Raw genomic sequence first — 17,755 nt, 5'->3', positions numbered from 1 at the left:
CCACTAAAACAAAATCAGATCAGATGAGTTGAGGTTAAAAGCTATATTTTCAGTCACTCAGTCTGTGTGCCGTTGTACATCTATCTATCTATATCTGCTGTCATCGTGGTGGAAAATCAACACAATTCAAAGGCCAGTGCCTTTCAACATGAACATTTTTGCTCCAGAGGTTTGTCTACTTCACCAAACACTTTGGTGTTAGAGTGACCCAGAACTTTCACACAGTTTTAGTATTGCGTAACAACATTTCATAATTCATATTACTCTTGTGTGACACTTATTGGTGCTCATACATGCAGGTTAATAGCTGCCCTCTTACCAATTTAATAACCTGAACTCAGTGAATATACTTGTTTTCCTCTATTTTCCTGATTTTTATTCTTTTGATGATGATGTTCGTGTTTACAAGAGGTCAGCTAATTACGACTGTGCATAACAACCTAACAAAGAGGTCTGGAGCCTCTCTTATTCACACCACAAATGCATATCAAGATGCAGTATGCAGACATCGAACACAATAACAGAGCAGGTGAGACATGCTGTACTGTTGTTTGTTACTGAATGATATGGATATAGAGCGATCCATTGCAGAATTAAATCTCCAGCTCAACATTTACACCCCAGATTATTCCGCTGTATGTTTACAGTTTGAGTGTGGGACTCAGTGAAAGCTGACAGAGCTGCAGACTGATGGATTTTATTGTGACAATCTACGGATCATCTGTCATCTCTTAGTTGGTGGGTCCGCCCATCACTTTGGTCCAGACTGAAACTTCTCAACAGCTATTGGATGGATAGCATTGATATTCTGCAAACACATCTATGGACCCCAGATGATGGAACTTAATAACTTTGGTGATCCCTTGTATTTCCTGTTGTAGGGATGAATAAGGGTTATGTGTATTAAGGGTTATCATGTCCACCTCATCAGAAACTGGGGAGGGATTAAGAGGAATATTGGATTTCTCTGCAACGCTAACTTTTTAGCACATTAGCTAACGTTAGCTTCCATAGCAAAACAAACAAGTGTGGTCCTCCTTTGTAAGATTGGCTTCCTGTGACATCATCCATCCACTGAGTGAGAGCATACGGGTCGGCCAGTCTGGTCCCGTTGGTCAGTGTTTACTTATTCAAGTAACACTGGCGGTCCCGGAGAGTGAGTGACCTGACATGGTGCGTTGGTAAATTCAGTCTGACGCTCTACACTAAAATGAGAGCCCTGTTGGTGGAAGAAACGCAGCGTTATATTTCTACATGAATGAACCAACGGTTAAGTTAATCACAAATTCACTCTGCTGCTCTGCCTCCACAGACAGAGTGTCCAGAGTGCGCTCTGCCACTCTGAGAGTGCGCTGCTCTGGATAACATACATTAAGAACGGTCCACTTTGTGCTGGAGAGCACTCTGACGCTAGCAGTATAGTAGTAATATAGTAATATTTCCAAATGCATCTTCTTGCATCATCTTCCTTCATTGTCAAGAACAAGCCAACAGAACTTGCTAGCTAATGTCTGTGGAGCATTGTTTTGCCTTCAGCTAAGCCCCACCCACCAAAAAACGTCACACTGTTTACTAACAGTAGCGCTTTTCTAGTCTTCTGATCACTCAGAGCACCTTTACACTATGTGTCACATCCACCCATTCCCACACACTGATGGAACAGCCATTGGGACCAATTTGGGGTTCAGTAGTTTGCCTAAGGATACTTCAACATGCGGACTGGATCGAGGAGCCAGGGATCAAACCACCAATCTTCTCGTAGTAGTGCTGATCTTCGTGAGTTGGACTGTTTTTGCAGTGAGGCTCATTTACATAGAAAGGGGCAGATGGTGTGCCAGATATAGCCTTTGCACATTACCTGCTTTAAACACATGCAGCACAGGAGTACAAAGACGCTATTTGCTTTGCAGCTAGTTACGGGTGCATCTGACCCCTCATGGGTTCATTGGTTTCTTTTGTCTTACTTGTGCAGGGTTGGTGGCCGCAAAGTCTATGCAATCCTTTCCTTGTGAATGGGTCAATAAAGGTCAAACGAAGTTAATGTTTGTAAGGTGGACGCGACTGTGACGGCTCTGGTGGTCACATGGATGACCGGAGCGTGGAGCTGACCTCTGACCTCCACAGGGAGGTGATGGACTTCCCTGCAGAGTCAATAAAGAATTATCATCGTCGTCATGAGTAACTGCAGTTTGTCTGAGTTCATTTCCAGCCCTGGGTGTCATTCAGCAGTCGACTGACTTTAAGCACCTGTCACAAACTCCCAGGATGCCTTTCACCTCACATTCATCACTGCTCTTATGAAGCATGAAATGAGGCTGGGAGGCAGGGATGGGCGTGACAGCGCCGTTTGCTCTTCACAGACTTTCATCAGCCGCAGTTTGTCCTGCTTTTATTGTGTTTGGGGATAATAAAGTATGAAATGAAAAACAAATGTATTAACGAGTGTGAAAAGTCTGCTGAAAATGTTTTTTACCTGTTTTTTGGGGCTCACTGATATGCGTGAAATGTATTGTGCTCATTTCTTGGTGAATTTATGGACAATGTTTGTCTGTCAGCGTTATCTGTGTTCTGTTTCGCCAAAGGTCAATTTCATGTTTATTAATTCTCTGAATTAATACACACAGACACTGGATTGTGCTCACTCACCTAAAGATACCCCAGGCAGAGAGAGCATAGAGAACAGAATGCCGAACATCTGCCCCTAAAGCTTAAAGAAAAAAATGAAATATATACATTTATTTTAATTGTAGTTCATCATTTGATATTTATTTTCACGGGGCCCCTTTTATCAATTGAAAGATTCCTTTTGGTTGCAAGACAATACCCTATTATCAGTATTATTCAATTTAAAGGGCCACACCAGTGTCTTTGCATGTTTTATACATGTATTACTAATTATAATTGATCAATCATAATGAAGCCGTAGCTCAGGTAGAGTGGGTTGGCTATTAATCAGTGGGCTGGTGCTTCAGTGTTACCTCATCTCTCCCACGATGAACATAAATAACAGTGACTATAAAGTTTGCTGTTAGAGACATTGATTGATCCTTCTGATGGTTCCTTTTTAAAATCTGAGCAGGACTCATTGTGTCTCTTCCAGATATGTGAGATCACGTACGAAACACGACATCGACATGCGTATTGGGATCCACTCAGGTTCTGTGCTGTGTGGAGTTTTGGGACTCAGGAAGTGGCAGTTTGACGTCTGGTCCTGGGACGTGGACATCGCCAACAAACTGGAGTCTGGAGGGATCCCAGGGTGAGTAAAGCCAAAATCATCCTTGTCTCAAGATTCCCTGAGGGGAATTTCTTTAAATTTGGCACAAATGTCCACTTGGACTCAACTTGAACTGATTAGATTTTGTTGGTCAAAGGTCACTGTGACCTTGTTGTATTCTTTTGAACGCGATATCCCAAGAACACCTTGACGAAATTTCTTAAAATTTGGCACAAACATCCATTTGGATTCAAGGGTGAACTGATTAGATTTTGACGGTCAAAACTCAAAGTCACTGTGACCATGCATCTGTCCTAAACTCATGGATGCAATATCTTAAGATGTCCTTAAAGGAATTTCTTGAAATTTGGCACAAATGTCCACTTGGACTCAACTTGAACTGATTAGATTTTGTTGGTCAAAGGTCACTGTGACCTTACAAATGTCTTATTTTTTTTTAATGCGTTATCCCAAGAACACCTAGACAAAATTTCTTAAAATTTGGCACAAACATCCATTTGGATTCAACAATCAGAGCTGACTGTGACCTCACAAAACATGTTTTTGGCCCTAACTCAATTTCCCACAAATGTCTAATGAAATAAGATAATGAAGTGATGACATTATATACTTAAAAGGTCAGCTTCACTTCTGACATCATCTGGCCATTATTCAACATCATAATTCAGTAACAGAAAGGGAGACATTTGGTAAGATGTTAAATTGGTGACACTAATTTTGGGTGTCCACCTTGAACCTGTGCTGCTTGTATAGATCTTCTGTGCTGTCGGGTTGAAGATGAGTGTGAAGCATTCATGTTTTCACACACATGCATGTACACTGCAAATACAACATCACTTTATACAACCACGGAGCAGTAATTTTTGTTTTATACTCTAGGTTTTTGTTTTACAGTCCTGTGTGGTGCTTTTTTGCCTTATATGTAAGATTTTCTTTTGGAAACATTGGATTAAAAGTGTGTTGTTTTCATTAAAGACAGTAATGGGATGTTTTGCTGTCATCAGTTTAAAGTGCTTTTCTGCCAAATTCTATCTGCGTTTTCACTCTGACGTTCCTGTTTGGCCTTGAGGCACAGGGTGGGATTAGTTCCCTAGTTGCTGATTTTAAACATCCTGCCAGCATCTGTTGTTGAGCCACGCTGTAACCCTGACCTGTGATCTTTACCGAACACAGTTGTGTAACACGGATGTATGAAGCCACAGTTTCTCTGCCACAGACAGAATGTCTCTGAATGTGTCATGATGAGTGGGTTCATCTTATCCCTCACATCAGACACTCTAATAAGTGCTGGAACACGCTGGACCTGAACTTTAAGGTCATCCTCTGACCTGACACAGGATTTGATTCACACCAGCACATTTCACTCTTTAGCTGCTCCTCTCTGGCTCAATAGAATCACGTGCAAACTCTGTATCACTGTAACCCACCATCCGATAGGTATATTTGTGAAACTCCACTGAGGATTTTGTGAAATGAATCTGGGTGATTTTTGAGTGTTGTGTTTGTCTTCAACAACAACATCAAAACACCCAGAGGGAATATCCTGAAGAAAGATTCTCCAGTAGAGACACAAAGACTTGAGAACGCCACAACATGGAGCACTGAAGCTGTTCCTGAGGCTTGTGGGGAAAATAACAAACTTTATGTGGGGGTTTAACTTTCATTTATCATCCAGCTGCACCTTGGCAGGTGCCCACAGAGACATCTTTCACTGCACATACCAACTGTTTGTACTGAGGACTGAACTGGAGGAGTTATGTCTGCATGTCAGTGTTCCAAATGGAGGAAAAACTGGGAAAATAAATCAGACTTTACCCTCAGATACCTCACAGGTCTTCACTGTATCCTCTTTTACAAAAGGTCCCACAGGAATATGTTTAGTGATTGTGTAGGTTTTACTGTTTGTTGTGCAGGACAATTTATTGTTCTTTAGGAAACTAAACTAAGATTTTCTGCAGGGTGTCTGTAAATCCTGCAGGATGGGATCTTGGCAGTCCTGCATCTTGTAATGTCTTACCAGTTGGCAGCACGTGCTTGGTGTTTCTGTTTGTTTGTTTTCTTGTTGTAACTTCCACTACCAGAATCATCAGCGCTCTACTGCTGATCTACAGAACTGAAGGAAGAGGTGCACCTTCAGACGCACAAAAGAGCTCTCATCTTTTCTATTGCTATGCATATTTCAAAAAGATTTTTATGTCCTTGCACCAGTGATAGCTGTGGCGGGAGGCATAGTCTTTGGTTCCTCAGTCAGTCCATATGTCAGTCCCATTCTCGTGAACATGATATCTCAAGAAATTGGGGGAATTTCTTCAAATTTGGCACAATTGACCACTTCAACTCAGCAATGCCCTGATTAGACTTGGGTGGTCAAAGGTCAAACTCCCTGTGACCTTGCGTTCCTCTCGTTCTTGTGAATGTGATATTTCAAGAAGGTCTTGAAAGAATTTTGTCAAATTTGGCACAAACATCTACTTGAATTTTACGTGCTGATTAGACTTTGGTTGTCAAATGTTATATTCGGTGTGACCTTGTGTACAACTTACTCTTGTGAATGTGATATCTCAAGAAGGCAATGAGGAAATTTCCTCAAATTTGGCACAAACCTCCACTTTGACTCAGTGACGAACTGGTCAGATTTTGGTGGTCAAAGGTCCAGGTCACTGTGACCTTGTCTGTCTCATTCTCGAGAATGTGATATCTCAAAAAGGCCTTAAGGGAATTTCGTGCGGCACAAATGTCCATCTGAATTTAATTATGTACTCATTAGATTTTGGTTGTCAAAGGTCAAGTTTGGTGTGACCATGTGTTTGTCTCTCAGGGACAAATTTGGCACAAATGTCCACTTGGACTCAAGGATGAACTAATTAGAATTTGGTGGTTAAAGGTCAAATGTCAAGGTCACAATGGCCTCACAAATCATGCTTTTTGCCCCAGCTAAAGAATTCAACTGCTAATTATGACAAAACTGTGTCCAATAGAATAAAATAATGAATTGATGACATTTTATATCCAAAGATCAAAGGTCAACTTCACTTTTACATCTGATTGTTTTGCAAAAACACTTTTTTGGCCATATCTCATTAACAGAGGGGTAGACAATTTGACTGGACTCTTCCTGATACCGTTCCAGGAGGATTCACATCTCCAAAGCAGCTTTAGACTGTTTGAACGGTGACTACGAGGTGGAGGAGGGCCACGGGAAGGACCGCAACGACTTCCTCCGCCGCCACAACATCGAGACGTACCTCATCAAGCAGCCGGAGGAGAGTATGCTCACCCTGCCGGAGGACATCATGAAGGAGGCAGCCAGTTCGGCCGACCGCCGGGCCAGCAGCACCACCTTCAACGAAGCGTCCTGGAGCCCTGAGCTTCCCTTCGACAACATTGTGGGGAAGCAGAACGTAAGTCCCGCCACTGCTTGAAATTCAAGTCATGTTGTGCACTTTTTCACACTGTGAAAAAAATGTCTTTCTTAACAACAGACTTGTTCTGTAGGTTAGGATTGAAGTGTTATTTCTATTCTAATGTGATTAAAAATGACAATGACAATAGGAGGACATATGGTGATAAAACCTCACTTCCACCATTTGAAACAAGTATAATAATCTGCACCTGCAGATAGATTCTGTGTCGGCTTCAAACCTCACTGCAGACAAAGTGGTTTCTTAAGATGGACATTTTTGCAGTGCATGGGATCTTCTCAGTTGCCTCTTTGTTTTGTCTTTTTTTGTTTTCCTTGGAATGAGTGGACAGCTAGCTGTGTTACCGTGGTAACGCATCACTGTGTGTCAGCCTGCCTGTTTGTGAGGATGACAAGCTTCTGATTGTGTGGCACATCTAAACATCCTCCTCATCCCTTCTTCATTTGTCTGTGTTCTCATCCTGCCTGTGAAAATAAATCAGCCCCTGAAGCATCATGTTGACATTTGGGGTCTTTTGTCTCTGACAGTTGATTTTTGGAGAAAGCAGTGTTTAGTTTTTTTGTTTTGTTTTGTTTTTCATGGAGGGAGGGAGCGAGAGGCACATTAATTTTACCTCCCATAACGTCAGCAGCAAATTTTGAACCCATTCTCTGAAATATTTGGTGATAAAAAAGTCCAGCCTGCGGACTTTTTCTGATTTAGTGTTGTTATACAACAGCATCCAGTGTGAAGAGAAGAATGTGGCTGTGAAAAATAAACTGCAAAGTGGAGACTTAATCTTCCCAAACCATTTCTAATTAAGAAAATATCTGAATAGCTTCTTTTGTTTTGTTCAACCAACAGCCCAAAATCTAAATATATTTAATTGAATTTAGGGAAAAGCAGTAAATCCTCACATTTGAGAGGAACAAATAAAGAATCGATCAACTCAGAATTTCAGCTCTAATTTTGTGTCCGTGCCCATCTTCACCACAAGGCGAAAGAACTTTTTGAAAACCAGTTTTCAGTCAGTGCCAAAGTCCTGCATTGGCCCATTTTTGAAAACCTGTATCCACCCTTACCCATAAAGCTCAGTACTAGCATTGACACATTACCCATCATTGTGTCCAAGTCAAAGCCACAACCGTTACTAAAAGTCCCACAACCCTACCCACACCCATGGTTGAACACACACAGCCTACAGTCACTCACATTAAACTCAGTTCTTCGCTCTTGAATTACAAATCCAGCAGAGGAGCCTTCTCTTTCACTGGCTGTGCTCGATGCTTGGATGGCGAAAACATTCAATCGCTGCCATGTTAGGAAACATTTTAGCATGCTCCTTCCACCACCTTAAAACCTCCAAAGGATCCTCCTTGGGTGTCTTGAACTCAGTGTAGGCTGCCACCTCATCCTCAGGCTGCAAAGTTAAATGGCTGCTGGAGTCCTTTACGTTGGTGACGAATGTGACAACGGGGTCAAAGGTTCAACTTGAGTCACTGACTTTCAAAATAATTGCAGCCTAATAATAGTGATTTAGATGTCAAAATATTACTCTGTACATTATTTTCATTTGTTTTATTCAGAAAAACAAATATATTTTTTTTGTTCAAAATCCACTGCCCACCCACGTGTAGTTTATTTTTACCTGTGCCCAGCGTACCTGCGAGTATCCTACCCGGTGCAGGACTCTGGTCATTGCACCTAAAATAACATGCTAGCATGTCTGCAAGCCTTTCACGGGTGGTCAAAGTGTCGTAGTCACAAAACAATGCCTATTTCTAGGTTTAAATATTCTTGTCTTAGAATGACTTATAATTAATGTTGATGCATCATAAATTATGTTGGTTTACTGTTTCCTAATTTATGAGTTTTTTTGGGGTAGTGGTATAGAAAGATGGCACATTCCAGTACTGATTTGGACGTTTATTACCGTGGTGTTTTTGGTGGGTTGAAAACCAGGAGTGCTGCAGCATTTTGGCCCATTTGCAGAGGTTTTATCGTGCAAGCTTGCAGCGCCACCAGACAGGTGTTACAGCATGTAGAAGGAGTTGATAGACATACTCAGACAGATAGGACCAGATCTTTCTGATGTTATACAGTAGTATTTCCCAACCATTCTTTTATTTGTAGAGGCCCTCCACGATAACATCTGCTGCCACATATTGATCTTTTATTTTCAGGGCTGGACTGTTCGTGAGGATTATTCATTGCACTGCAGTCTCTGAATGCTGAGTGTACTTTGGTCACAGACGGAGTAGCAGAACAGCAGGCGCAGTCAAAGTGAAACGTAGCCATTCTTTGCACTGGGTGTAAAAGTTTCTGTCTCTGCAGCAGCTGCTCCTCTCATCCATTGATCTGATCTGATCAGCTCTGGTGCAAGTCAAATCCCAAAAACTTATGCAGAGGAAAAAAAGCATTCATAAGGAGTTCCGCCTGTGCTTCGTTCACGGACCCGCAAAAACCTCAAAATTCAGAGAGGGGTCACAGTTTTCAGCTACCACCACATGTAGATTCTAATTCTGTGGTAAACTCTGTGCAGTGCACAGCAACATTTGTCTGTATGGTATGACTTGCTTTGTCTTTTTTGTGATCTAGAATATTTCTGTATCAACACGTTGTTTTACTCAACTCATAGATGGATGTGAACCCAGACATGAAGCAAAGCTGCTAATGTTTAGGACGTGCAGTTCTACATGACACAGATCAGGCTCGGGGTCAGCTTTATTTATTCACTTTCCTGGAATTCATTCCAGACAAACTGTCGGTCCGACATAGCCACAAGTCATTCGCAGACTCGTTAACGGAGGCATCTACTGTCGCCCACGCTTCCACTCACAGATATGTCATCACCTAGGGGGGAGCGGGATAAAGCTGAACACTCAGGCCATATTTGCATCCCCAGACTGGTTTGAGGGGACGAGCTGTTGCGTCCTGCCCTGCTGGCAGACACCTAGCGCCATAAAAAAAGTCTCCTGGCTGGGACTCAGTGTTCCTCCTCCAGAACCAACGGGTGACTTTCTACAACCTGCTGCTTCTCCTCCAGGCTGCTTAACTTCGCCACGTCTCATCAGGAACATTTCTAAACCTTCACTGGAGGAGATCAATTGGCTTCATTTTGGGTGTGTTGGCAGGTCGTTCGTGGGTGGAGATACTGGAGATGTTAATTTAGATATGATGCACAGAAGCAGGACTGAGGACATCCTTGTATATACAGAGATTTGGAGCTGATGTGTGTTTCACTGACACTCAGTATCAGTATCAGTTAATCATAAAGCATAATTAGACACACATATACTGCTATTCACAATGTAAGATGAGACAGCATATTTTCAAGCCCTTGTATACAATGTGACATTTCTCTTCTCTCTCAGCTTGTGACGATTGTGCAGAGCCATCGTTTTTTTGTTTCATCTCCAGCAGCCATGAGCGAACAGTGAACTCTACGTTACCTCTTGTGTATATGAGGAGATGTGCAGCTCCCCCGCCGCTGCGGGCCTGTCAGGAGCTGGTAGCATTTGATGTAGCCGTGCGGTTGGATTCAGAGGAATGTTTTTTTATTTATTTTTTTCTGAAAAGTGCCACTTCTTTGTCTCTGGCACAATAAAAGCCTGTCAGGACAGTCATTTCAAAGATGGCCTCTTTGCATATCAAAGGCTTCTCGGAGGAGTTCTGAAGTGTCTTTTATGTTGTCGCTTGGCTCTGCTCGGAGCTGAACTTCTCCCTCTCCGGTGGTTCCCTGTCCTCCCTTCCTGATAGTCTGATTCAGTTTTCAGCATCAGTGGATTGAGGACAAGGTAGAATAATAGGTGTGTGTGTGTCAGAGGGAGAGGAGTGAGTGAGACAGGGGAGTGTGTATTTTATTTTTGTTCAATTATGCAGGATTGTGTGAAAGCTTACACTGTTGTGTCACTGCTGTAGAGTCTAAAAAACTACAGTGTGGTCTGTAACTGTGAGTGACATCCATGCATCAAGAAATTAAAAGTAAAAGCTTACTGATACATCGGCCGAGGGCCCACAGACAGGCAGCAGGAGACTGTGGAGAGTTTTATTAGTAAAGTGTAACTATAGAATGAAAGGATGTTTTGCTGCCTCTCACAGCAGCTGGAGTCTGAGAAAAAATAACTTCATTCACTGGGCCGACTGCCGGCAACTTTGAAGGTGGAACGTTAACTTGTAATGTTACTCAATGCATGAGTTGATGACGTGAATCCATCAGCACACCTTAAATTTCACTGTGACAACTTTGACCTTTCCATTAGTTTGTCTTGTCTGTCTTGGATGACACACACTTTTAGTAATGAGTGGATCTTTAAGTGTTTAAAAATACATAATAATGTTGACTGGATTATGCGAACTGCAAATTTTCTGATCCTCACTTTGAGAAAAAGAAGTGTCATAGAGTGTTGTTCCTGTGGGCTCCAGCAACACTAAACCCCTGAGCTTGCCTGAGAAGGACTAAATGCACAAAGCTGCTATTTTTAAATATCCCATGCTTTGTTCTGAAAATGTGGGCGTGCAGCCTTGTTCTGTGGACGATAAACGGAGCAGTGAGTGACAACAACTCCGCCCATGTGAATGAGTACTCTTTGTGGTCGAAACGCTAAACGGACCTTGCGTCCGTACCATGTCTGAAGGGTTACTTTTGGTTCCAAAGGTACCATACTGAAAGTGTTTGGTGGAAATGCGACCTAAGTTGTTTATGGCTAGTTTTAAGGAGACACACACAAACTTGTTTTTAGCAGCGACATAAGGTGGAGCTCAGTTCGGTTTCATATCAAGCTTGATCGCTTGATTTAGCAGCTTCACCTGAATGGAGCAAAACAACACCGTGTTCCGACAGCAAACAAGCGTCCAGCTATCACGTTCCATCACATGAGAGCTCTGTCCACTCTGAATCTGTTAAATATGCACCTCTGTTATTTCATGTAAACAATCCACATAGGCTATTTTTCAGCTGTGTGCTTGAATGTAGATGTAACCACATTACAGATGGATGAATACTTGCAGTCTTGTTAGGTTTGTACTTTTTAAACATATTTTACATTGTGATATTTACTGGAAACGACATACAATATAGTCAACAGCAAGTAGCCTTGCTAGTTATTAGCACTGGTCATTTACTAGAAACCTTTAGCTCCCTGGTGATCTCCCTCCAGCCAGCTGCCACCTTATTTTATTTTTTGTAGTGAAATAAGAACGTACCATAGATAATTCCTCATTTCAAATTTATGAATCAGCCATTCCTCGTCCATTATGACGTTTTCAAAGTGAGTGACAGGAATAAATAGATGTAGGATGTCCGACAAAAGTCAGCTCAGAACTGCGCAGGGCCAGTCAAGACACCTCTTTTGTTGGCTTTAGATCCAATATGTTGTCACAGTGACACAGTTTAATCACATCCAGTCACCCCAAAAAACACACAAACTAAGCAACATTTCTTGGCATGGCTGACGTTGGTACGAGGCAACACAGACAGGGTTTAGTTTAATTTATGCAAGAAATTCTTTAAACTTGGCACAGTGGGAAGAGACCTTGTTCACTGCAGCAGTTGAACATGTCATCGTAGGAAAAGCAACAGAAACAGTGATGAAACAGTAAAAGCTCTCTGCTGATAACTGCCATAAAGACCGTATTTGTTATCTGTGGCAAACCATTATCTTATTGTGAAGCACACTGATAACCAGTGAATAGATGACATCATATCCTGTCCGTCACTGCGTTTACGGGAACTGTCACCCGTCCATGAGTGATTGCTATTATCAAACCCAGCAGATGGAAGAGACGCTGGGTTTGGAGGACCTGTGAGTCCTGGAAGATGAGCCCTGAAATGAGACTCCCAGCTCTGTGTAGGCTCTCTGTACCGGCTGAGTGGCTCTGTCTTTACCTCTTTCATGCTTCGTTGTGTGCCTGCTGGCTCCCATGATGCACAGCACTGTCACAGTGCTTTCACCTCAAAGGAGGCTATGCGTTCCCTCAGAAGACCAAGTTACTCAGTGTGTCTACGCTGTGAAATCCAGGCCAAAAAGGAATGGGTTGGTTTTCACATTTGGTTTCAAGTTTGGGTCCGTGCTGCTGCCGGTTTTAGAGACGTTTGCTTTCATGTCTGCTGAAGAAAATCTGTTAAATGTTTAAAATAATGAAAGGTGGCTCCGCCGTCTGAGGCACATGGCAGCTCCACCCTTTTCACTCTGACTCCATTTGCCTGCTCTCATTAAAGACGTGGTTCCCACAGAACCTTCAGAAGCCTCTAAAAGCACTGAATTCAATAATCTAAAATTAGCCCTTCTGTGTGGAGTTTGCATGTTCTCCCCGTGTCAGCGTGGGTTTCCTCCAGGTGCTCCAGCTTCCTCCCACAGTCCAAAGACATGCAGGTTAACTGGTGACTGGTGGTTGTCTGTTTCTATGTGTCAGCCCTCTGATAGTCTAGCGACCTTTCCAGAGTGCATCCCTTTAACAGGATAAGCAGCCACAGAGAATGACAACACATTCTCAATCTGACCTCGTCACATATCGACATTTGGTCATGGACTTTCCACATCCACATAAGACATGCAAGGTACCCTGGCTATGTTGGTTGTTGACCTTTTGGGACGCTAGCCTGTTACATGCATTGTGTTCTTTCAAAATACACTTCCGTTTTCACAGGAAATGTCAAATTTGCACACAGTCTTTTTCACAATAAATGCACTATGTTGATACAACACTGCAAATTGACATTTCAACAACAAACGCACGTGGTTGGGTTTAGGGAAAGAGAACAGAGTTTGGCTTTATCGCCGTTAAACTATAATGCCGACCGGCCGCGTATCATGCTGACGTTATTGGGATAGTGCACCCAAAAATGTAAATTCAGCCATTATCTACTCACCATATGCCGAGGGAGGCTCTGGTGAAGTTTTAGAGTCCTCACATCACTTGCAGAGATCCAAGGGAGAAGTGGGTAGCAGCACAACTCCACCTAATGGCTGACGGCGACCCAGATTAAAACTTCCAAGAACACAAGAACCACAAAATATCTCCATACTGCTCGTCCATAGTGATCCAAGTGTCCTGAAGCCCCGACAAGAGCTACAGGCTGCAGTGAGGCTAAGAACAGAGTTCAAATGACATTTTTCCAAACAATTTTTTTATGTCGGGGCTTCAGGATAGATAATGGCTGAATTTTCATTTTTGGGTGCACTGTCCCTTTAAAGGACGACTTTTTCGTCAGTGTCCGATGCTGGAAGTCACTGCCCAAGCGCTGGATTTCAACAACTTGAAAATGAATAAATGAATGAATAATTTCTTATTGGTAAAGACCGCACTTATGACTTGTTTAGGACTTGAGACTTGACTCAGGACTTGCCTGTTTTGACATGGGGCTTGAGTGCACAGACATGAGACCTTTCCTAACCATAACCAAGTAGTTTTGTTGCCTTAAGTGCCAGCCCTTCTCACCACAGACCACTTCTGCATCAAAATACAACACAAAAAGCTGCCTGACGTCATTTTAGTAACGCCCAGGGCCTCTGCCCGGGTGGTAAAATATGGCGTGTAGGAATGAGATCATGTTGGACATTTGATGTGGTAGCTGTTAACATTTTTTGATAACACATACAGTTCTTCTATTGTGATTCCACATTTTGTTCTATCTTACTATATAATGATGTTTTTCTCCTCACTGACTTGGTCAATCCATGTGAAATTTGGCACAGTGGTAGAGGGTCATGGGAGGATGCCAGTGAAGCAATATTACATCAATTGGCCAAAGGGGGGCGCTATAGCAACCCATTGAAATGTCAAACTTTGAATGGGCATATCTCATGCCCCGTATGTCGTAGAGACATGAAACTTTGCACAGAGATGCCTCTCCTCATGAGGAACACATTTGCCTCAAGAAGCCATAACTTCCGCTTATATAGATTTTCCGCCATTTTGAATTTTTTGAAAAACACTTCAGATGGATCTCTTCCTAGGAAGTTTGAGCGATCTGCATGAAACTGGGTGAACATAATCTAGGGAGCAATATCTAAAGTTCCCTCTTGGCAAAAGTTGGAAAACTTCCTAAAACTGAGCTTCTATAAGGCAATGAATATTGCGGAGGGCGTGGCTCATCACATAAAGGTGTATAACATCTCAAGGGTTTCACCCATCACCACGCAACTTTGTAGGCATATGACCACACATAATCTGAGGGGACCCCTCCATTATTGAGCCCATCAAACAAAATGGGGGCGCTAGAGAGCTCATTTCTTATCTAGGCCTAACCACCATATGGATTTTTACTAAACTTGGTAGATATGTAGAACAGGACGCCTCAAGGTGACTGGAGAAATTTAACTCTAATTGGCAACTGGGTGGCGCTATAACAACAGAAAAATGCTTCAAAATGGCTAAAATGTGACTGATTGCTGTGCAATCGTACTATCAAATTCACAAACACTCTGTCTGAATACATTGCTCTTCGTAATGGCTTCAGTTGACTATTTAATCTGCAATTTCCTATGACCTGTATCCCAAACACACACCATGTGAAACTGTACGTGGGCAACTGTGCACTCAATGGGTATGGACTAGTGGTTTAGAATTACAGATGTTTGGTACACTACTGAAAAGGAACATAGAAGAAGACTAGAATGAGTCTGTACGTGTACACGGTGCAGTAACAAATAAGGTGTTCTTCCACCACAGCGGTGATCATAGTCTGACCTGTGTAGTTAGCACACTATCGTGAGAAAAAATAACTCTGTCATTAGTTCTAGTGAAAATGTTGACATGTAGCTGGTGCTTCATGAAAAGTCAAGGGATGAACCTCCATCCAGTACCTGACAAGACATTTCACTTGTTACTCCAGTGTTGGTCCAGATCCTTCATTTACCTCGCAGTGTGTTCGTGGGTTACGAAACAGCCTGCTTGCAATCCTTTGAAGAGCACCGCTTCCAAACAAGTCATGTTGCACTGAATTATACTTTCTGGCTCAAAGTTAATCTGTCACACTACCACACATGTGAGACATCCAGCACATTAAAATCCTCTGATATTACTGTATGCGCTCACATGCTCTGATCTCACCATCGCCCCCCACCTCCACTTCCACTTGCCCTTTTCCCAGCATCATATGTTGGCATTTCCACAAGGCAAATATGTTCTGTTATTAATACATATCATACATGTAACCCCATACTGCTGCCCCCATACAGCCAGCCTCTGCTCCGGGCAACATCACACCCAAATCACAAAGAAATGTCAGAGATGGAAGCATGTGCCCTTTAGGCTGTGTGCCTCTTCAGAGACGTACACGCCAAAAACAATCATGGCTCATAACACTGGTAACCGTCCCCTCTGATCCCTCCTGTCTTGGGTGGAGAGTGGATGGATGAGGTTATAAATGGTCCATAGATACAGAGCTGTGATCCACCGTACTGTGCCCCAAAACAGGGTCTTGTACAAAACGTGCAGGATCAAATAGGGAAAGGGAACTAGTGCAGCATATCTGTATGGTGTATCATCTTGGGTTTGAATACTTTGCTAAATGAAAGAATCTTGAAGTTTGATCAAATCTCTAGATTAGATTTATATCTGACATTGGCTACAGTGTGGAAAATATGTTTGTTTTTTTTGTTTTTTTTAACTTTTAAAGTACTTCCGATGGAACTCTTTGGGGATGTAAGTGTTCTGAAGATCCAAAAGATTTTCTTCAAAGCTTCACCAAGTTAATGTTTTCATGTTTGTTGCTTCTCTGAACTGAGAAGGAACTAAAAAATATCCAGTCTCACGTACTGATGATAAATTATCAGTCTGTGATGTTCAAAGCATTTCAGCAGTTATTTTATATCCAGCTTCCAGTCTGTGGTTTCCTACCTACTTTTCCCAAAGTGTCTTTTGATGAACCTCACATCAGGGGGTTGTCTGTGCTGCATATATGGAGTAGAGAGTACACCAGCTATAGTGATACAGTTAATGAAAAATGGAATTAGAAGCAAATAAATATGAAGGATTTTGTTAACCTGATCCCAACTCAGTCCAGTTCAAGCCCAACTTGTCTCCAGTGCTTGCCTGGCAACCTCATGGTGATGACACTAGATCACGAAATCTTGCGGCACGTAATGATGTATTGTTTGTCAGTTTAGTTTTTGTATGTATGATATCTGCTGGAAGGCAGATCTGTTTCCTTTTTTTTTTGGACAGAGCCAGGCTAACCATTTCCTCCAGCTTTCAGTCTTTATGCTAAGCTAAGCTAGCTTCTCCAGGCTGTAGCCCAAAACAAATATTTAAACATCAAACCTCTTTTTTCTTCCTGTCTTTCTCTACATTACTCAAAGTCTACTAAGTAACCAATCAGCGTATCCTCATGCAATAGTTCATATAAACTCCTATTAATTAGCACCCCACTGATGATGTAACACCCTCAAGGTAAAGTTTTATAATTAAAGCAAAGTTACGGAAGTTAGGTTTAGGAAAAGAAACATAGTGAAGACGTACCGGTCGAATGAGTTGAAGGACTTGTTTGAAAAATGATGACAGTAAGCAAGTCTGCAAATAAACAAGTCTTCCCAATGTTACAAATCTGACTCTCCGGCTGCAGACTGTGGCTACCTGCTATTGGCCGGCATTCTCCCTCCCCTCCACTATCTGTGTGTTACCGTTTTCAAATAGGCCTGTCACGATAACAAATTCTGCTGGGTGATTAATTGTTTCAGAAATTATTGCGATAAGCGATAATATTGCGTAATATTGTGCTTTTAAGACCATTTTTATTATTGTTGTAATTTTAAACATTTTTTAAACTTATATAATGATAATAAAGGCATATTGATGCAAGTAAACCCTTTAAAAGAGAAATAAACATGTATTTAACAAGAATATTTACAAATGCAAAAAAAGAAAATTGAAATATCCAAAATAACACATAAAAATATTGAAATAAATAAATAAATACAAAAAATAGACTGTGAGTCTCTCACTCTCAGGTGTGCCGTTAAGTTGGTCGTATTCGCTCTTTTTGTTGAGATGGTTTTAGAACAAACCCGGCACACCGGCTCGTCCAAATTACTGGGCTCCCCTCTGTCATTTGGTTTAAATCCAAAACACTCCCACACAGGGGCCGTGGCATTTTGTTTAGGAACAAGTTCCA

The 17,755-nt window shown here is 42.0% G+C and overlaps 2 protein-coding genes across 3 annotated transcripts in view; one reads left to right on the top strand and one right to left on the bottom strand.

Annotated features, from left to right (window-relative positions):
• The window catches only part of efr3a (EFR3 homolog A (S. cerevisiae)), a 578,128-nt gene that overhangs the window by 434,851 nt on the left and 125,522 nt on the right, over nt 1-17,755 (bottom strand). The gene's annotated exons all lie outside the window — the stretch shown is intronic.
• Nucleotides 1-17,755, top strand: part of adcy8 (adenylate cyclase 8 (brain)) — a 149,037-nt gene that overhangs the window by 76,607 nt on the left and 54,675 nt on the right. For both annotated transcript variants that reach the window (XM_049598475.1, XM_049598476.1), the window contains exons 6-7: nt 3,101-3,259; nt 6,369-6,639. In XM_049598475.1, the coding sequence (XP_049454432.1) occupies nt 3,101-3,259; nt 6,369-6,639 (430 nt within the window). The remainder of the gene's footprint in view (nt 1-3,100; nt 3,260-6,368; nt 6,640-17,755) is intronic.

This window comes from Epinephelus fuscoguttatus, linkage group LG15 (assembly GCF_011397635.1).
Source record: "Epinephelus fuscoguttatus linkage group LG15, E.fuscoguttatus.final_Chr_v1".
Classification (NCBI taxonomy): Eukaryota; Metazoa; Chordata; class Actinopteri; order Perciformes; family Serranidae; genus Epinephelus; species Epinephelus fuscoguttatus.
Note: the sequence above shows the minus strand (reverse complement) of the source record. Positions and strands in the feature narration are given on the sequence as shown.